The following is a 19,304-nucleotide window of genomic DNA, read 5'->3' as shown; positions in this document are numbered from 1 at the left end:
TGTTTTTGGTCTTCACCTCAAGTTTTATAAACTATGTTGATGTAACATTTGCTCATAAAATGAGGTTGGGGAAGCACAGCACAGAGGCACTCCAGGTTTTACAGTCCAAACGGGTGTGTGTGCTCGGTTGAGTTCATTTCAAAGCCTCTATGTCTCTTGGCTTCATCTCACTAATTTGTTTCTCTTCCACAGGCACAATGAAATTCAGATTATCTCAAATTTCTAACACATGGAACACGTATAAATCAACCAAATAAATTTACCTCTGTGGAAGCAAAGTTGAGTTGAAGACGTTTACTTTGGTTGCTTTCCATCAGGTGCGATGCTTTCATGTTGAAAGGACATTTTTAACAGGGACATAGAGAAATAAAATACTTAGTTGAGTGGTTTTCATTGTTAACCTGCTTTTCTGTGGTTAATGTGAGTCGACTGCCAGACCCTTTGATTAAGATACAATAAAAACTTGTTTTAAATAAGTTGTTTTAAATAATAAAGCCAAACTACAGCTAACAAATATTAATTATTAACAAGCCACAGTCAGCTTACACCTACCAGTGACAAATAATGAGAATTATTCTAGTTATTATGTTCTAGCCAAGCAAATATCATTCTTTCTAATTACAGAATTCAGACTTCACCAAAACCAACTTTACCAAATTGAAAAGAAATACAAAACAAACAAGTGGTGAACTGGTTAAAATGAACAACAGGAGGGGGGACCACACAGGTTTTAGGATCTAATGACCTTCCTCCACCTTGAGTCAAAAACAACTACTAACTAATCCTAACAGAAACAAAGCTGCTCAAATAAGAAGTACAAACCCATCACAACAAGGCAGATGGAAAAAAAAAACAAAACAAAAAAGTTTAAACTCTTGTGCAAGTTCCAAAAAGATCCCGGACAAGCCCCCACCTTAGATAGCTGTTACCCAGAACTGGCAAGGACGGGGTAGGCAAGTTCGGCCCTTGACAGCTGCAGCCCTGCAGGTTTTAGATGTGTCCCTACTCGAACACACCTGATTCAAATTAAATAGATCCAACAGCTTGTTTTTGCTCAGTGACTCATTTTTTTGAATCATTTGTGTTGAAATGGGAAACATGTAACACCTCTGTTGCACTGCTTCCCTGAAAATATGAGGCTGTTTTATTTTTTGTGCTTGTCGCATGGAAACCTCAACAATAGAGCAGAGTGGATCGTTCAGGCAGGAAGTCATTGATGAAAGCAAAGTGGATATTTTAGAAATAAAACTATGTGCAGACTTTCTACTGCATTTTACTCTGAAACATCAATGTGGTGTCATAATTGGCGGCGCAGGCACCAACCACCAGGTACGAGAGGGTCACGTGATGCTTGACATCATGGACAAAGAGAAGGTATAAAGACAATGGCAGAAAAGATGAGGCATGGGTTGAAATTGCACCGATAATAGATATACAACTAGGAAAAGTGATTAAATAAAGAGGAAACTCTTGAGACCCGGGTCAAACTGGTCAAATTACCTTTTGCTGGTTTATTGTTCTCTTTAAAAGCACATAAGTGCAACAACTGTTGCATGATGTTGCAGTCCTCGTGTGATTGAGTAAACTGGAGAATCCAGCAGCAGCAGAGACGCTCTGCTCTGAAACAGTCCTGGTGGGACAGGGTGCCATGTGGAAAGCTCGGCATTGCTGTGACGCTTCGCTTTAGTGAAGGGTAAAACTTAGAGGACTGCGGCTCTCGAGGGCCAAACATGCCTACCCCTTGGCTCGGAGATTAGGGAAATAATATCAGGGTGAAAAAGAGAACCAGGAAACATTATTAAATTATTTACTAGCAAGTCAAAACTCTAAAGCTTTAGTAAATTGAAGTTTTATGCTTAGTCAACAAGAGAAAACGAATCTCTTTAATATGGAGTGAAAGCACCAAGCTTCGTTTACTGGGGTGGAAGTTTTGTGTGTGTGTGTATGCAAATACTGTTGCCATGGAGGACTAAATAAGGACTGTGTTTGATAACCTTAAGTAGCCTTTCGATAGGATGTCAAGCTGCTTCTTGGTACTCCAGAACAGCTAAAGCAATATAGATGTGAACTGAAATCCCTTTGAAAATTCCCGTTGAGATTATGATGATTTAATCTGATTATGTAAGAGCTGTGGAATTATACAGTCAAAATGTTCATAAGTTGTGTTTATCTTTTTCCCCATGTATTTTAAATATCTGTCCTCAGTGGCAAAAAAAAAAAAAGAAAAACTATAGGAAAAAATGTGCATGAAAGCAACAACCATGTTCAAGCCACAGAAATGGGTTGTTTTATGTGCAGCTGTTTGTTTCAGTCCTTATCTGTTTTGCTGCTTGTCACGGCTTTTGAAAATATGAAATTAAATTTTCCCTGGCACACAAACACACACACACACGCAATCATGCAAAGCCAGCTCAGACAGTGTGGCATTGAAGGTGATTTGCCTTTTTTCATGTAGCCGGTGAGCGTATCTGAGTGGCCTTGGCGGGGCTGAGTGCTCGCAGTCAAACCCTCTGGTAATTACTGTCGTCTGTGGACCTTGCAGGCAGCAGATCAGATTAAGAGGCTCTATGATCTGTTCCTGAAAGTCGACGCCACTCAAGTCGAAGTCAATCCTCTCGGAGAGACTCCCGAAGGACAAGGTACAGTGTTTCATAGAAAATGTCTTCCTTGTCCTGTCTGTGTGTGTGTGTGTGTGTTGTCCAGCTTCTGTCTTGTGCATTTTGGTGTTAAATATTTCAAGATTTTACTTCTTTCTGTGGGAAGATACAGCCACCAATTAAACAGTGAGTGCGAGATGCAGGCACATTTTTCTCCTCAGGTCTGGATGCTTTCAACAACGTGAGGTTTTCTGTAATTGCAACACACTGACATCAGCATGACTTAGTCTGGATCTAAATCTAAATAGCTTTGGGGAGCAGAGCTTTCCATATTCACAGCATGTTGATGTTTGTCGTTTCCTTCTTCATAATGATCAACTAAAGGCGTAAACTCTGTCATCCAGAGGTAATGCAGAGCTACAGATCAACACCTGATACCTCCATAATGCATCCAATAATAAATCAAGAATAAGGAATTAAGTGTGTTTTTTGTAAAAAAAATAAATAAATAAATAAAATCTAGATATTATAAATTTATATCTACCCAATTTAAAGCCAGGAGTTTGCATGTCCATAAAATTACCTGGACTTTATTTAAGTCTTTATTTACTTGTTGTTTCTGAGCTGTTTCTTAAACACAATGAAGATGAACTGAAGGATAACAGATTTTCTTTATTGAATCCCAGAATCCCAAAACTGCTCAACTTGCTCCACCTCAGCTCCACTGCTGTGTGCAGGGGTGTGTATCTTTGTTTAAAATGAACAATACGCTTTGTGATTTAGTTGATATTCAGCAGCATGGTTCCCTGCTGAGGTCCACACTGTAACACTGTGATTTCCTCTGGATGTGAAGTGTAATCATTGGTAATAAATCTGCCAATGTTGGTGGTGTTCTTGGAAAACGTACAGGGCAGCTTGTAGAAAAATGAGTCACCAGTGTGTTTCAACTTGGGTTTAACCTCATAACTGCTGTTTATGTGAAACAGCTGCATTTACATTAGATTAAGCAAAATGTAAATTAGCTTTTCTGAGTAAGTAATTCTCTGTTGTACCTCAGTAAAAACACTTCTTGGGTTGCTGCTTCTCCTGATGCCTGTCAGTAAGAACCATGCCAGTTGATTTGTTCACAAAAACGTTAATGGATTTGTGTTGTATTTGTTTATGAAATTTCCTCTAAGGCAGTGATTTTTAACCTGAAGGCCACATTAAATGTTCAGTTTTGCACTTGTGGGCCGCATAACTGATCAATTGAGGACATAAGAGATGTTACTGTTATCAATGAGATGCTCAGTTGCAATGCAGCTTCCCACCACTTGGTGGCAATTAATTCATTTTAATTAAGACAAAATGTCCCCAAACTGCATAAAAGGCTAAAGTATTAAACAACAATCCAGTTCATTAACTACGGTTTAGTAAATGGAGCCGCAGCTGCCAAGGACGAGCCTCTTGTGAGCGCTGGACTGGGAAGGGGCCTATGGTAGGACCCGCGACTCAGTTTAAAAAGAGTAAACAAGATGTCAGTCTCAAAGTGTCCAATAACACCAGAAAAATCATTCTCAAAATGTCTAATAACGCCAGAAAAATCAGTCTCAGTGTCCAATAACACCAGAAAATCAGTCTCAGTGTCCAATAACACCAGAAAATCAGTCTCAGTGTCCAATAATGCCAGAAAAATCAGTCTCAGTGTCCAATAACACCAGAAAATCAGTCTCAGTGTCCAATAACGCCAGAAAAATCAGTCTCAGTGTCCAATAACACCAGAAAATCAGTCTCTGTGTCCAATAACGCCAGAAAAATCAGTCTCAGTGTCCAATAACGCCAGAAAAATCAGTCTCAGTGTCCAGTAACGCCAGAAAAATCAGTCTCAGTGTCCAATAACACCAGAAAAATCAGTCTGTGTCCAGTAACGCCAGAAAAATCAGTCTCAGTGTCCAATAACGCCAGAAAAATTAGCTAAATTTGTCGCTAGTTGCAGGTTTTTTTTGTTTGTTTGTTAGAGAGGTCTAAAAACTCGTCAATTATATCGACAGGTTGCTACGTTAGCAACAGTGTAAACAATGGGTCCCCCAGGAAGATGCTACAGGGGCAGGGCTGCCTGCTGCATTGCCTGTTTAAAATGGGTCCAAGGGGCTGGTCCTTTCTGTGAACCAGCAGACGCCAAAGGGGCATCTAAGTATTGATACCAGTGCTAATTAATATCTAACTAGATACAAAATTTTGGAATCGATTAGTATCTGAGAATCGATTTTATTGACAATAATAATATGGTCAGACATCTTTGTGCTGTAAATGACCATTTCAAGTGCAACCAAGTAGTTTTCAAGTAACAGAAAAACTAAAATAAAATAAAAAGACAGCTGTAATAAAACATTAAGAACAGGAGCAGTCATCCAATGATGCTTTCTCCACTGCCTTAGAATATGTTTAAAAGGATGTTAGGAAGTTAGATACACTGGTAGTAAACCAGTTACCGGAAATGTACCAGTGCAGTAGTGTGCATGTGGACAGTAAGGACCAGTTAACTAGAGTATAAAGTACAATAGTGGGTAAGAGAATTTTATCCTGTGATGAGTCTCAGTGCTCCATGATAAACACTGTTGTGTAAGAAGGTGGCTACGAAAAGCACAAATTCAGTTGGAGTACCTTGTGCAGACATGATAGCAGGGAGAAAAGCAGGGATTTTCTTTTTATTACCCTTCATTATGTCAGCATTTAGTACCAGTTTGAGGTGGACCAAATGTGACTGAATAATTTCAGTTTTAGAATCATTTACCCAAAAGGATGCCCTAGTTAATTTTCTGTAGTTTTTCTGCATGTTTTGCCTGTATTGAGTCTTATCTGTTGTACCAGTAGAGATCTGCGGGAAACCATCCTGATGTTGCTTTAGCACAACATGACACAAGTTAAGGGTAACGGGTAACATTTCAAGTGCCCATCATTCAAAAGATAAAGACATTAAACATAGTCACAAAGCATTTCTCCCTCTCTCACAGTGCTGCTTTTCCTGAACTTGTGCTGAACTTTGTTTTCTCCTGACGAAATACGAGCGACGACGAACGCACATTGGCTGCGATGTGTCCTGCTGAGACGTGTTGCAGTGCACCGAAGACGCAGCGCTTCTTTCATGCCATTTAGTGTCATCAAAAACAGATTCAGTGTCTGCTTTATCAAATATTGACAAGATGTGTTTGTTATTTCATGATTTCTTCTGAAAATTTATGGGGAAAATGATTTCTTTAAAACCTTAGTTACATACTGAGAAGTGTGAGTTTTCTTTTCTATCAGCCAGAAGGTCGTGATTTACGCAAGCTTTGTAAACAGGCTGCACATGGATCTCAACTCATTTAATGGCTCAATTTGTTCAGATTTCGCCAGGGACTTTGCTGCTATTTTCCAGTGGGCATTCAACACACATGTATCAAAAAGGAGAATTTCAACAGGAGAGCTCTTATTTATTTATTTGCTTGTTTGGTAATAGCTGTATTTATTTTGTAGATAGACTGCAGTAGCAGATGTTTCTGGCTGAAAACAAAAGGAGTGGAAAGATAGCTGGTTTACCTGAAGAAAACAGTATTTCTCCTCCCCAGTCTCTGTGGAGTTTGCCTGCTGCAAGCAATGTTTGTGTATGTTTACATTTGATTTACTGCGGTTTTTCTTCATACTACTTGCAAAGCATATTTTCATTCTCATCATAACGTGGGTTTATTTAACAAAATCTAAGCCAGAATGCAGAATCACTCATGAAACTATGTACACTTCATGATTCAGTAGCTTGTACAACCACCTTCAGCAGCAATAATTGGAAGTAATTGTTTTCTTTATATTATTGTCTCAGCTAATTGAGGAATTTTGGCCTGTTCCTGCTTCAATTCAATAGGTGTGTCCCAATTCAGGGTCTGCACACTTCGAAGTGCGGATTCGTCGGCCACATACGTCATCGCGGTGCGCGAAGTACTGTCCCAATTCACAGAATTTGAAGGACCCTCCGAATCCACCCTTCGAATCCGCACTTCGTTTGGCCTCAAACGAAGGATGCTTGTGATGCATCCTTCGCGGCCTCTTTTCTCCCATAATTCGTTGCGCACAGGACGGTGGCGAATCAGCAACCTCACAAGAGTCTTATTAAGTTTAAATAAAGTTTTATTTTAAAAAAAAGTTCGTTTTTTTAACTACACTTTAGTATAAACGTTACAAAACCAAGTACATTTAAAGCATGTTTGTTAAATGGTGACATTAAAATTCGGTAATATTTGATATTCAGATACTTTTAAGGGGTTAATTAAGTGTGTACCGGCTGGAAAACAACAGAGCCTCAAACCGTTTTTTTTTTTTTTTTTTAACTGTCGGTGTTGCCGCTCCGTGTTCAGCGTCTACTGACGTTTCCTACGAGTAATTTCTGAGGTTTAAGTGATTAAACGTCCTGTGTTGTTGCTATGGGAAATTCTTGTAGACTAGGTAGGCTGTCCCATTTCACGAACGTTAAGCAGACTTCGAAGTGTGTAGACTACGGAGGACACTCTGTAGCCTACGTAGTCTGCGCACTTCGAAGTCTGCAGACCCTGAATTGGGACACAGCTATTGAGTCTTGCAGGTATTTGTTCATGTACAGTTCTCTTAAAGGTGCAGTGTGTAACAAAATCAGAGGTCAATGACAGAACAATGTTAAATATCTTTAAAAACTGTTTCTACTAGTATCTAATCACTTAACTAAAATAATTGTTTTCTTAGAATGAGCCATTTATATCTATATGCCATAGGTCCACATACATGGTAGCTGCCATATTTGTGCCACCGATGTCGGTCATTCTTACACACTGCATCTCTGAGGTCGTTAGAATCAGTTTAAGGTCTTTTCAGACTTTTCTTTTTTTCAGATTTACATTTGTGTTAATGATCATTGTCTTGTTGCTTGACATAGTTTCAGCCTGGCTTTAGCCTAGCTGAAAAACAGATCATCACCCTTCCACCACCATGCTTGACAGTTGGTATGAGTTGTTTATGTTGATGTGCTGTGATTGGTCTGCATCAATGCTGCTGGAATCACAGCCTTTAGCTTTAATTACAGCAGCCAAAAACAAACATACAATAAACAGTGAGGAACAGTGTCTGAGAATATATCCTCCTCCCTATAACCCTTAAAACTACATGTTTGTACTGCTGTTGGCAACTATCTTGGATGTTTTCTACTTCTGAATAATATCCCTCTCTTTAAAATAATGAAATATAAGTAGTTTGGAAGTAGCCTTCTTATTATCTTTAATAAATTGATGGGCAGAAACAGCTGGCATGTTTTTCTGATGTCTTTCCTCCGTGGCATTGTGTTAAAACACACCTTAGTGCCGCAGACCAGCATTGTCAGCGTTCTGATTTAATATTAACAAGAGTTATTGGTGCATTTCTCCTAAAATTAGCTACCATTTTTTTTATTAATGTTTTTTAAATCTAAGCTCTTTAACTAAAATGTTCAGTTCTTTGTCTGATATTTTTTCTAGGTAGATTCATGGGTATACTGTCTTTTAAATAATTTCTCTTTGATGTGTAAAGAAAATGTTCATTTACCATAATAATAATATTAGAGTGAAAACTACAGATAATTAAGACCAAGGGGACACCCTTCAGTTGAGAAATGGTAATTAACTAACCTTTTGTGTCTGAAGACATCCTCTGTCTCCCTATTTCTGTCTTTTGCTGTTTCTCTTCCTTTCTCTATTAATAATTTAGCTTTTTTTCCCCCTTTTTTTCATTGCCCCCTTTTGTCCACAACTTACCCCAGTGGTTTGCTTTGACGCTAAGATCAATTTTGACGACAACGCAGAGTTTCGCCAGAAAGCCGTGTTCGCCATGGACGACATGACTGAGAGCGACCCCACAGAGATGGAGGCAGCCAAGTGGGACCTCAAATATATTGGACTGGACGGAAACATCGCCTGCTTTGGTATGGGAACAAAGCCCAGTAATGGAACTCATTCACCTGCACATTCACACACCAACCAATAGATGAATTTTCCATAAGTGACCCCCACTCCTGACACAAGGCTTTAATGTGCCTCTTAAGTCACATAAGTGAAAAGCTGGAACACAGTTAACACTTAGTGAAGGCAGCCTGGGCTTTCCTCCAGTCTACGTTACAAGCAGCTTTCTGAAGACTCCAGAATGAATGCTGCCATAACCAATGTGTTCTAATTAGCTATAATCCACCCAGAAAGTCTCCAAAGAGCCAGATTGTTAGTATTCTCATTAAAGCCCCCCCTCTCTTGTTATAAATCAAAGCTTTTACATTGTACAGCAGCACTAACAGGTGCTCTCCTTCCTTACCCCATAGCCTCATAAACACATTAGATGTCTGTTAGCACTACTCCCCCTCTGAGCACATACTTGCGTCCCATTCCACAATCCCCACTCTCTTAAAGTAACAACAGCTTTAAAGACCCTGCAGCTTCCTTGAGAGCTCTGTAAGCCACCAAAGTGACAGCTGTTAAAGCAAATTTCCCTTTTATTGAGACCTCGGTTGGGGAGCTTGCCAGGACACTAGTTCAGCTTGGCTAAACTAAATGAGGTAAGACATTCTCCTGCAATTTGCTCCTGTACAACCCAGACGGGTAGCTGCACTGGCTGTTGCTTAAAAAATGACACAGTCCACACACAAAAAGAGTATTTTAATCATCACTTCTTTCTCTGAAGTTGAGACTTGAGTTGTGGTTAAATTCTCGCTCTATTACCTAAGTCCAGCTTTCATTAGTCAGATTTCTTTAGCTTTTTGCTCTAATTTGGTAGATAATTAGTGCACGGTTCCTTTGTGGTTCTTTCAGCCACTTTGTTCCCTCGGTGCTGTTAATGTTGTTTTAATTAACACATGTTTGCTGGCATTACAGTTTCCTCTCAGGGAATTTGTTTCAGTTCCTGGACTTTAGCCTTTCATTAATGGGAAAATGTAGCCTCATTATACTTATTAAACGCAGTGTATTTTCTTCCAGTTGTTATTAGGCTGTAGTACCATTAACACTCATTATGCAAGTGCATACAGCTCAGTGTATTTGCTACCAAAACAATCCTATATGTCTAACAGTGCCCATTTTAAAAAATTTCTTTTCAAAGTGAACGGAGCTGGTTTGGCCATGGCCACGTGTGACATCATTGACCTGCACGGAGGAAAGCCCGCCAATTTCCTGGACCTGGGGGGCGGAGTCAAAGAGCGGCAGGTGTATGAAGCTTTTAAGCTGCTCACTGCTGATCCAAAGGTAGGAACAGATTGACTTTAACAATTTAGTAGATATTAATCATTTTCTTAAACATGACAGAAGTGGATCTTAAGCTGTTTAACTATTAGTTTTTCAGTGTTAGTCATGCGTCTTGTCATAACACATTCATAAAGCTGTTTGGAAAGCACCTTGTCACTGAAACCCCGGCTCTCGTCAGACCGGGGGCCCTGGCTTACATCCATGTTTCTCTGAGGGAGACAGACTTCGAGCGTCTGTGTTGTTGTGCGCCATCATTTCAGTTGCTGAGGTCTGATAAACTGCTGTTTAGCACTCTGCTGTAAATTTGGGTTTTACAGACTTTTTGTTCTGACGTGTTTCCGCATGACATCGCAGCACAGTCAGCACGCCTCTGAGAGTCTCGGCTCTGAGTGAGCGGCGGCTTGGGGTGTTTAACAAATGACTCTACTCCATGTTCAGAAGGCTAATAACTCCCAGTTAAACAGCATAAGCCTTGTAAGGATACCACAGTGGTGATTGCATGTTGACAGTCATCACATCGCTAATCCCCCCCCACTGCTGTCACTTGTACATCTCTGCACTCCTCTGTTTTTGCATCTGTGGCGGCGTATTTGGCTCCTTTTTTTGTTGGGAATACAACGTAAAATTAGATTGTTCAGTCCTCTCACCAGCTTTTTTTTTTTTTTTTGCTTGTAACATAGAAACACACTAACTTGACAGGAAATGCTTTACAGAATGTTTGTCACCATAATTACGAGCTGCGGTGGCATTTCTGTTATTGTCTTTATCCTAACCCAAACCGTCTGCTTGTCTCAGGATAGATTTCTACCTTTTCGTGCGAAATGCAGTCACACTAAAAACTTTACAGGTGTTTTGAGATGAATATTGAGCTACGGGTAGAAAGAACTTGTGCAATAATGATGCTCTGTGACATTAACTTTTTCCATTTATTCCATCATTTTATTTTTTATGAAATATAAAAATGAAACACTGCTGTTTATTTTGATGTCGTACTGGATAACCTCTGTTTCTTTAAAGCCGTGTTGTTTTTGTGCGCTGTGCAGCAACGCCTCTACTCTCCCTGTGCAGCTGCTTTGCTTGTAGCACCCAATCATTGTCGCCGCTTTGCCATATTTATTGCTCATTTCTTTTTCTATAAAGTCAATCACAAACTGATGTAGCAGGTTTTCTTACACATTACATCTACTTTCTGTTGAGCAGAGTCACAGCAAGGAATGGCAGCAGGACATTAAGCTGACTCTATGGCTGTAAGCTGGATTTCTTTTTAGTGATCATTGTAAACATAAATATAATCAAAATGAAAGCACATGAGTTGTCTGACAACATTTAATCCTAACAGGCTGCATTTCAGTCCCTGTTTCAGACTAGTTTTCAGGAAAAAAAACTGACTCTATTTGTCAATTTACAGAAGCATCAGTATGACAGAAGCCACCTATCAATAGTTTTAAGTGGCTATCAGTGTATATAACTTCACTATAATAAAAATAGCTTGTCCACTTCATCTCATGGCTTATTTTTCTGCCCTTCTGTCCGAAATAACAAAATAAATTAAGTATATCTTCGCAACTAAAAGTGATGTTTGTATGTTTTGGTCTGGTGACATGCGGTGAGGTTCATGGCTGGTGAGGCACCGACTCCTTTGGAGTCAGATTAACAATTGTAAGAACTCAGTATTTGTTCAACTGGCAGCGTTTGGACCACTGGAAACATTTCACATCTGACCAGCATTCCTCTCTCTCTCACACACACCAACACACACACACACACACACACACACACACACACACACACACACACACACACACACACACACAGGAACCTAACTGGTCTACAAAGAACCGCTTTAATATCAGCAAGAGACGATGAATCGAGCACATTTGCTGCCTTCACGTTTTCTAAACAAAGTAAAGATGTGAACACAAATTCAGTTTTGATCCTCAATTAAATTCTTAGTTGTTTTTAAAACTAAAAAAAATTTTTACTACAGGTTGCTCATCAAGTAAAATTTTTGTTTTGTTTTGTTTTTTTTAATTCTCTTTTTTTTTTTAAAAAAAAAAAAAAAAAAGAAAAGAAAAGCAAACACATCCATTTGCGTTCTTTTCTTTCTTTGTATCTGATGTCCGTGCACCTAACCTCCTCCACCAAAAGATGTTACTTGGTTGTAAAAGTCTTCCTTATTTTCTTGTAGTTTTAAAAGTCTCTCAGTCTGGCCAGAGAAGAAAGTCTTTCTTGATCGTTCTTATTCCTCCTGCATGTTTGTTTTCAGTCTTTTCATGTAAGTTTAGATATATAAACTTCCATCTGGGGAGTCAGACGAAGCAAAGCATAAATAAACTGCTGCACCACATGACCTGCTGACTTTAGCTAACGCTGTAGCACGGCAGCAACAAGCACCTGCCGGCTGACGTCTGCCTCACTGTACAAGTTTTCTCTGCATTTTATTGTCTGATCAGCGAGTACATATGTTACACACTCACATTAAAGACATTACACAGGCTGTAGAAAGTCATGGTGGAAAATAGAGCTTTCTGTTTAAAATGACTGGAGTCATACAGAAAATACATTAATAACACAGATGTGAGGACATATATTACAATTATGTCATGTTATAATTATTAGTTTCTTAGTTTTTCTTAGTTTTTTTTAATTGTGCATGGCAGGTGAGGCAGTCTCTCCCCTGACTGCACGTCACTGTCCTGGTCTCTACAGAAAGCTGAGACATGAGATTACTACAGACATGTTAGAGTCAAGATATGTGTTAGTAATTTTTTCTGAAATATAGTAGAAAATGTCAATAGTTAACTTCTGCTTGAAAAAAAAAAACCCATTGTTTTCAGTAAACCAGGGAGAGCAGCCCAGTAGAGCGGTTGTCTTGTAACCCGAGGGTTGCCGGTTCGATCCTCGGCCAAGTCGAGTTCATGTCGAGGTGTCCTTGGGCAAGACATCGAACCCCTAATTGCTCCTGATGGGTCGTGGTTGAGCTCCTTGCATGGCAGCTTCCGCCATCAGTGTGTGAATGTGTGTGTGAATGGGTGAATGTGATGTATAATGTAAAGTGCTTTGGGTATCATTCCAGGTACAGTAAAGCGCTTTATAAATATGGACCATTTACCACATGAATGAGTGAAGTAATGTCTGATCAGGAACTGTGTCAAAATAGAAGCTAAAACCTGAACCTGAGCAGGTTTCCAGGTGTTTAATAGAGGTGTTACGCATGTAAATATCTCAGGAATACATCAGCCGATGATGATGATGAACGCCTCTATCAGTGGTCAGAGTTAGGGGGATCCAGAAATAGCCCCCACATTCACCTTAGAAACACCATGAGGATCCAGAAAGAAGGGAGGCCCAAGAAAGTCTATGATCGGAAGAGTGGATCCTTCACTATAAAACCTCCTTCATCTCCATGGAAACCAGCATGGTTCATTTCAAACAAAGGCAGAGTCATAGGAGAACATATTAGCAGAGTTTTTAGAGCTGGAATCAAACGTTTCACCACAAACAGCAACAGTAAGACGTGATTTCTAGTCCTGGCTGCTAGCTCCAGAGTTTCTGTCCCACAGTGATGAGACAGACGTCTCTGGAACCAGCAGAGTCTCTGCTTTCATGTGACTCCTTGTTTGCTTGAAGTGGAGAAATTAGCAGAAGCTCTAAAGTGGACAGAGCTGTTCTCATGATTTTGGTACATTCCTATATAATTGTGGTTTGTAATAGCGATTCCAGTACTTGGGGTTTAGGTATCTGCCTATGCCAGGAACTGATCCGGTACCTGTGTTAACTCTAAATGTATAATTAAATAAATAATATTATATACTTTGATGTATGATGCTATGCTACTTGTTAGAATTGCTGCTTCCTGGTTTGTGCAGACGTCTTCTGTACTGCACTTTATCTCATGCTGCCCCCTGTAAAGGGGGCTTTTATGATGAAGAGGTAGCATATTTTTAACACTAAGAAACAATATGTCACAGAGTAGACTGTGAGGGTCTCCACTCAAGATACGTGTCTTAATAAGACTCTGCCAGAAAACTCCATTTGAACTAAACCTTCCAGCTCGTACCTCAGCAGAATTTTTCATGGTGGCTTTTTTTAACACGACACCTAACAGCAGCCTTGCATAGCTCTTTGGATGGATGCAGAAAATCTTCTAACTTTAACACCCCAGCAGGTGATGCATTGCCCAACTCAAATATCTACTGTTTGATCGATTTGGCCTCATGAATTAAAAGCAGTAGAGTGTGGAGGGAAATGAATAGGCTGGATTAAAATAGAAATGCAATCAACAGGGGGGGAAAAACTCACTCCTCGATCTCTTCACATATGGGGCCATCATCCTTTTAGATTTAAGTTGGATATCTGCAAAGGCAAAAAGCAGAAAAGAGGAGAAGAAAGACTCCTGCTCCTCGTTCTCTTCTAGTCTCTCCAAATCCAGATGGGGGGGTAAGCTCGCTGCCCATCCCTCCTGCTGTTGTGTATGGAAATAGCGACAAGAAGCTCCTCCCTAACGGTAAAAAAAGTCGACTAGGACTGACATTAAATAGGTCTGGAAGCACCATTAGCATTTCTACCAGGGTAGCTGAGAAACCTGCTCCGGTCTGTGGAGGGAATGTTAATCATTTTGCAGTTTGAGCTGGCTGCATATTTGCATTTAGTTTCTTCATCCTTTTTTTCTCGTATCCACAAATTGCCAGGCTTAATCTTAGAAATATGAGTGGAGGCTAGCATTTAAATCACACCCAGGTTAGGTGAATGTGACGAGGTGAAAATTATTGAGTTCGAAAGTCAATGAGTTCTCTTTCCCTAATTTTCCATGAATACCAAAAGCACAGATGAACATGACCTTCAAATTTGCAACCTATTAATTAAATTAGTCAATTCATAGTTAGGCTGCTTAATGCAAGCATCATATTCTTTTCTTATTCAGTGAGTTTTTATTATTATTTTCCACAAAGGTTAAAACAGTTTACGTCCCACAGAAACAGCAGAAGTATTTCAGGCTTGAAATATCCCAGAGTAATGACTCCATACATTCACACGAGCAGCTACTTGAGTGTCTTTCCTTTCGTTCAGACTTCTGCTTTTGTCTCCCTCTCTCCATCTTTCTACCTCTACCTCTCAGATTCTACTTTGATGTCTCGGGCTCATTGTGCTGAGAGGAGTGGAAGCGATATGAGTGTACTGCTGGCACTGAATTACAGAGATGAAGCAGGAGAGGACAAAGCCTCCCTTTTTCTTGTTTGCTCACTTCTCCAGCATCCACCCTCAAAGCATACATTACTTTAAACATTATTATTTTGTGGGAGAAGAGTGAAGAGATCAAATGTAGGTTTTGTGTTAGGAGGGACATACATAGAGAGGAAGAGTTGGCTTTAAGTGAATGAGAGAAATAAGGAAAACTCGAAAGCAGTACCCTCAGCTGGGTCTGTTAGACCAGCGATTCCTAACTCATGCCTGGGCCTCGAGCGCCACCTAAAGGCCTGCAAAAACTGTCATATTTGCATCGGTGGGTCACAAGGGCCGCAAGACCATATAACTTGTCAGCTGAAGAGACTACAGATATCACTGTTATCCATTAAAAAAAAATAGTTGCAGTGCAGCTTCCCACCATGTGGTGGCAGTAATGTGTCAGTTAGTTGTTGAAAGAACTCCAATAAACAGAAGAAAACAATAGCAAAAAGTTATGAAGAAGAATTTAAATTGATAAAATGGGAACAAAATTGTCCCAAATGCCAAAAATATTGCGCAAAAACAATCAAATGTATTAAGTATGGTTTAGTAAATGGAGGTAACGAGGCAGAGCTGAGAGGCCTGTATGAGCGTTAGCTAACGCTATCCGTCACCGAAGCTCTGAAGCCTTTAACGCTAAGCAGCATCTAGCAACCAAGCTTCCAACACTCCTGGGAAAGACCGGAAATTTTTCACAAACACAAAAAGAAAGAAAAGGCGCAAAAGATGCAGAAAAAGTCTGTTATGTTTATTGAATAAATAATTAATGAAATATTCAAATGTCTAGTATTTACTTTTATTTATTAATCTGAATCCTGTTTTGAATACATTTTACCACTGCATCATTTTATTGATCAAATTACTGTGGTAAAATCTAATATTTAGTAGGTTTTGTGTTTAGATAGATAGATAGAAGTAGATAGAAGTACTTTATTCATCCCAAGCTGGGAAATTTAGGTTTATAAACCTGACTTGAGCTTCAGATTTCCAGATTTTATTTCATGAATTAGCCTATTGGGCCTCTTGTATGTACAGTTTCACACACACATATATATATGTGTGTGTGTGTGTGTATCATGTCATATTTTACAAGGTTTTAGCTGGTAAACTGTTTAATTTACTTGGTTTTGTAATTGAATACAAATTAAACCAAGACTGAGATCAATTAGATGTTCTGTTAATATTTGTACTGGAAAAGTTGGGCTCCACTGTATAAAAAGTTAAGAACCCCCTGTGCTAGATCATTCAGCTTTGTTTGAATTTAGGCCCCCTGGCTTTAAGCAAGCTTTTATTTATTTTCTCCACTAAAAAAATGCTCCACTTTCTTCATATCCACGTATAGAACAGTTTGTTGACAGAATGGTTGAATTTATTAAGGTTTGCCTCGGATCACCTGTAGGCACAAAGCAGGAGCAGGCAGCAATACCAACAGCCAAATAACCTCCTTATTGCTTGTGCCTGTGCCATAAAGGAAGTGGCAGATGGATGTTTTGTCCAACTCCACATTAATTTTGTTCTAAGAGCTTAAGGCTGTTTTTTTTTTCCATAAATTCTATGGACAAGGGTAAAAGATGAAATTTCTCTAAAAAACACTGTTTGGCTACATATCAAAATATAATTTGTCCTGGTTATTTATTATTTCTATTGTGATTTGATCATCACTCACTGTCATCAACATTAAAATGCTGTAATAAAACATTTCTTATAAAAAAGAAAAAATAATAACAAAATGAAATCCTGGTATTACTTCACTAAATTTAAAAAATAGACTGAGCCTGGTTATAACAAAGGCTTTACTTTTGTTCATAATCATCAAAAACTGAATCTCTTTTCACAGACGGATCCTTTTTCAGAAAGAGGATACTTCCAGGGGTTTCGTTTTGTGACGAATGAGTCAAACGAGCTGTTCCTGAAGGCAAATCAAGTCTTTTCCCCTCAGAACATTTTGTTCTGCTGATGTTGGGAGCAGAGTCACATTTCAGTTGTGGGTTGTAAACGTTCAGCCTCCCACTCCGCTCCTCTGCGTATGTGCAAAGGCAAAATTGAGCTGAGGGAAGAATTAAAATATAAAACATGAGGAAATAGAAAGATAAGGCATTGCCTCTTTGTTTTCTATTTTTTCTTAATGAAATCATGCCACTCTTCAGTAAACTGTAATGCAGCATGTGACTTTGATTTATCGTGTGTAATTATTGCCTGCAGGCTCGGGCACGCTGCAGTAGTTTTCTTGTGCTGCTGCATGTAGTCGGCATGCGGCGTTAGCAAGGCTCTGACACATTAGCATTAGTTCACCCAGGTGACTTACCACCCAGACAAATCCAGGAGTTTTCATCTGCATCTGTTTGTGTTGTAAAATGTTGATGCAGATCAATGAAACACCTCTTTGCTCCCACCGACATGCGTGTCTGAGCTCAGCTTGTAAGCAGACGTTCACCTGAGTGTGTTTGTGTGCGTAATTTTTTATTTTCCTACACCCTTTCTTTCTGTTTGTCTAACAATAATATGTGCTCCACCCCCGTTGCCCTCAAACAAAACCACATGCAGTTTTACTTCTTTTCCCCCAACTCAGTGATCCTGCTTGAACTCACCTGTGGTTCCCCCTGTAGCCACTTTTCTCTTTCTTGCAGCTGTACTTCTGAACCCATCTCCCATCTACAGGGAACAGACCACTGATACTATGTTTTCCATTGCCATAGATTTCTTTACATATAGTTTTTATTGGTATCGTTCACGTATTTGGCCAAACACACCTAGACGATGATGGTGATGATGCAGCGTTAAAGAAAAAGACTCCACATTTCGCTACATCATCTTTTCCCTTGTCTTCTTCTTTCTTTTTCCATTTCTACTTGCTCTCTCTCTCAACTCTTCTTTATGCTTCTCCTTTCTTCAGTGTAGCCTTTCATCTCACTAAATCCTGTTAAAGTCTATGTGAGGAGCTCCCGTTAGTTTCATGCCCGCTAGTTAAATCCTGCAGGAGGTCAGGCACTGCCTTTCTCATCCCCATGTGGAGCTGTCTGATCCCGTGTCTAATGTGCTTCCACATGTCTGGTGTCGCAGAAAGGAAGAGGCTCCAGCCCAAGCCAGGTGAACCAGAGAAATTTGTTATGAAAAGCACACCGCCCTGTCCCTCTAAGAAAAAGAGCTCTGTGTTTAAACGGCTGTTTCCTCAGGGATGTTAAAGTACACCATTTCACTGGAAGTCATGCAGCTCTTTCTTTCACTGGTAAGAGATGCTAATACGTGCAAATTCATGCTTGTGTTGTCTCATCAATGCCATACTCGTGTCTTTACACACATGCAGCCCTCCTGGGACGGCCACAACTTTTAATCACAAAAGTCACCTGTAATGCAAAAGTCGCATACTGTGTTGCTTTAGAGGGAAAGAAATCACCTCTCCGCCTGGAGCCGAAGGCCTGTGGGAGAGTCCGGTCCCATGTGCAATAAATACAAGCAGTGCAAGCCAAAGAAAGAGGAAGAGAAAGAAGAAAGCAAGCTACCCCCGATAATGGAGTTCATTCCCAGTGCGTAGAGTATTACACAAGTACTAAATAGGAGACCAGCCTTGGGGAACACATACTTAGTCCAGCCAACACACTGGGGCCGCCATATTCAGGCCAAACTACAAGAGTGAACATTGCATTTGACAAGCAGACAGTTTGTGTGCTCTGAGCGGCCCCTCTGGTTGATGCATTTCTTTTTTTTTCCTCTTTCAGTTATGTGCTGTGTGTAGGTCATGATATTGGTTTGCCATTATTGGAGAAAAGCTCTACCTTATTTAATGGTTTTCCTGCAGATTTGCTTACAGTGCAGTAAAACCTAATAGAGACCAAGACGAGGTTGTGTGTATTATTGTCTGCTTTTGTACATTTAAAATGACTCCAGCAATGTGGGAGGCTCATGTTTTAGACTAATCCCAGAATGCATTGACCCTGTGTTAGTCCTTGAAATAAAGACCATTGTCTGGTCTTCATCTAAGTCATCAGTTCATTATGCATAGAGTTTTCAGTTGTGAACCCTACATGAAACCCAGCTACAGACTGATGCAGCTCAGTGAGCTCACATGATAAGGGATCTCCTTTGTTCTCTGAACTCAGACGCTTATGTGAAAGCCACATTTGTTTTAATTTAATTTGTTTATGGTGACTGCATTTTCAGTCTTTGCTACTCCCGATTTGCTGTAACATTAGAGGGCCTGTCTGTGCTGTTTAGTTCCCCCATGCACCAATGTAGGTCATGTAGA

At 39.8% G+C, this 19,304-nt stretch overlaps 1 protein-coding gene across 1 annotated transcript in view; it reads left to right on the top strand.

Annotated features, from left to right (window-relative positions):
• Positions 1-19,304, top strand: part of suclg2 (succinate-CoA ligase GDP-forming subunit beta) — a 133,049-nt gene that overhangs the window by 68,273 nt on the left and 45,472 nt on the right. The window contains exons 7-9 of the mRNA XM_041980250.1: positions 2,543-2,639; positions 8,371-8,532; positions 9,693-9,835. Coding sequence (XP_041836184.1) covers positions 2,543-2,639; positions 8,371-8,532; positions 9,693-9,835 — 402 coding nt within the window. The remainder of the gene's footprint in view (positions 1-2,542; positions 2,640-8,370; positions 8,533-9,692; positions 9,836-19,304) is intronic.

Source organism: Melanotaenia boesemani, chromosome 3, assembly GCF_017639745.1.
Source record: "Melanotaenia boesemani isolate fMelBoe1 chromosome 3, fMelBoe1.pri, whole genome shotgun sequence".
Classification (NCBI taxonomy): domain Eukaryota; kingdom Metazoa; phylum Chordata; class Actinopteri; order Atheriniformes; family Melanotaeniidae; genus Melanotaenia; species Melanotaenia boesemani.
Note: the sequence above shows the minus strand (reverse complement) of the source record. Positions and strands in the feature narration are given on the sequence as shown.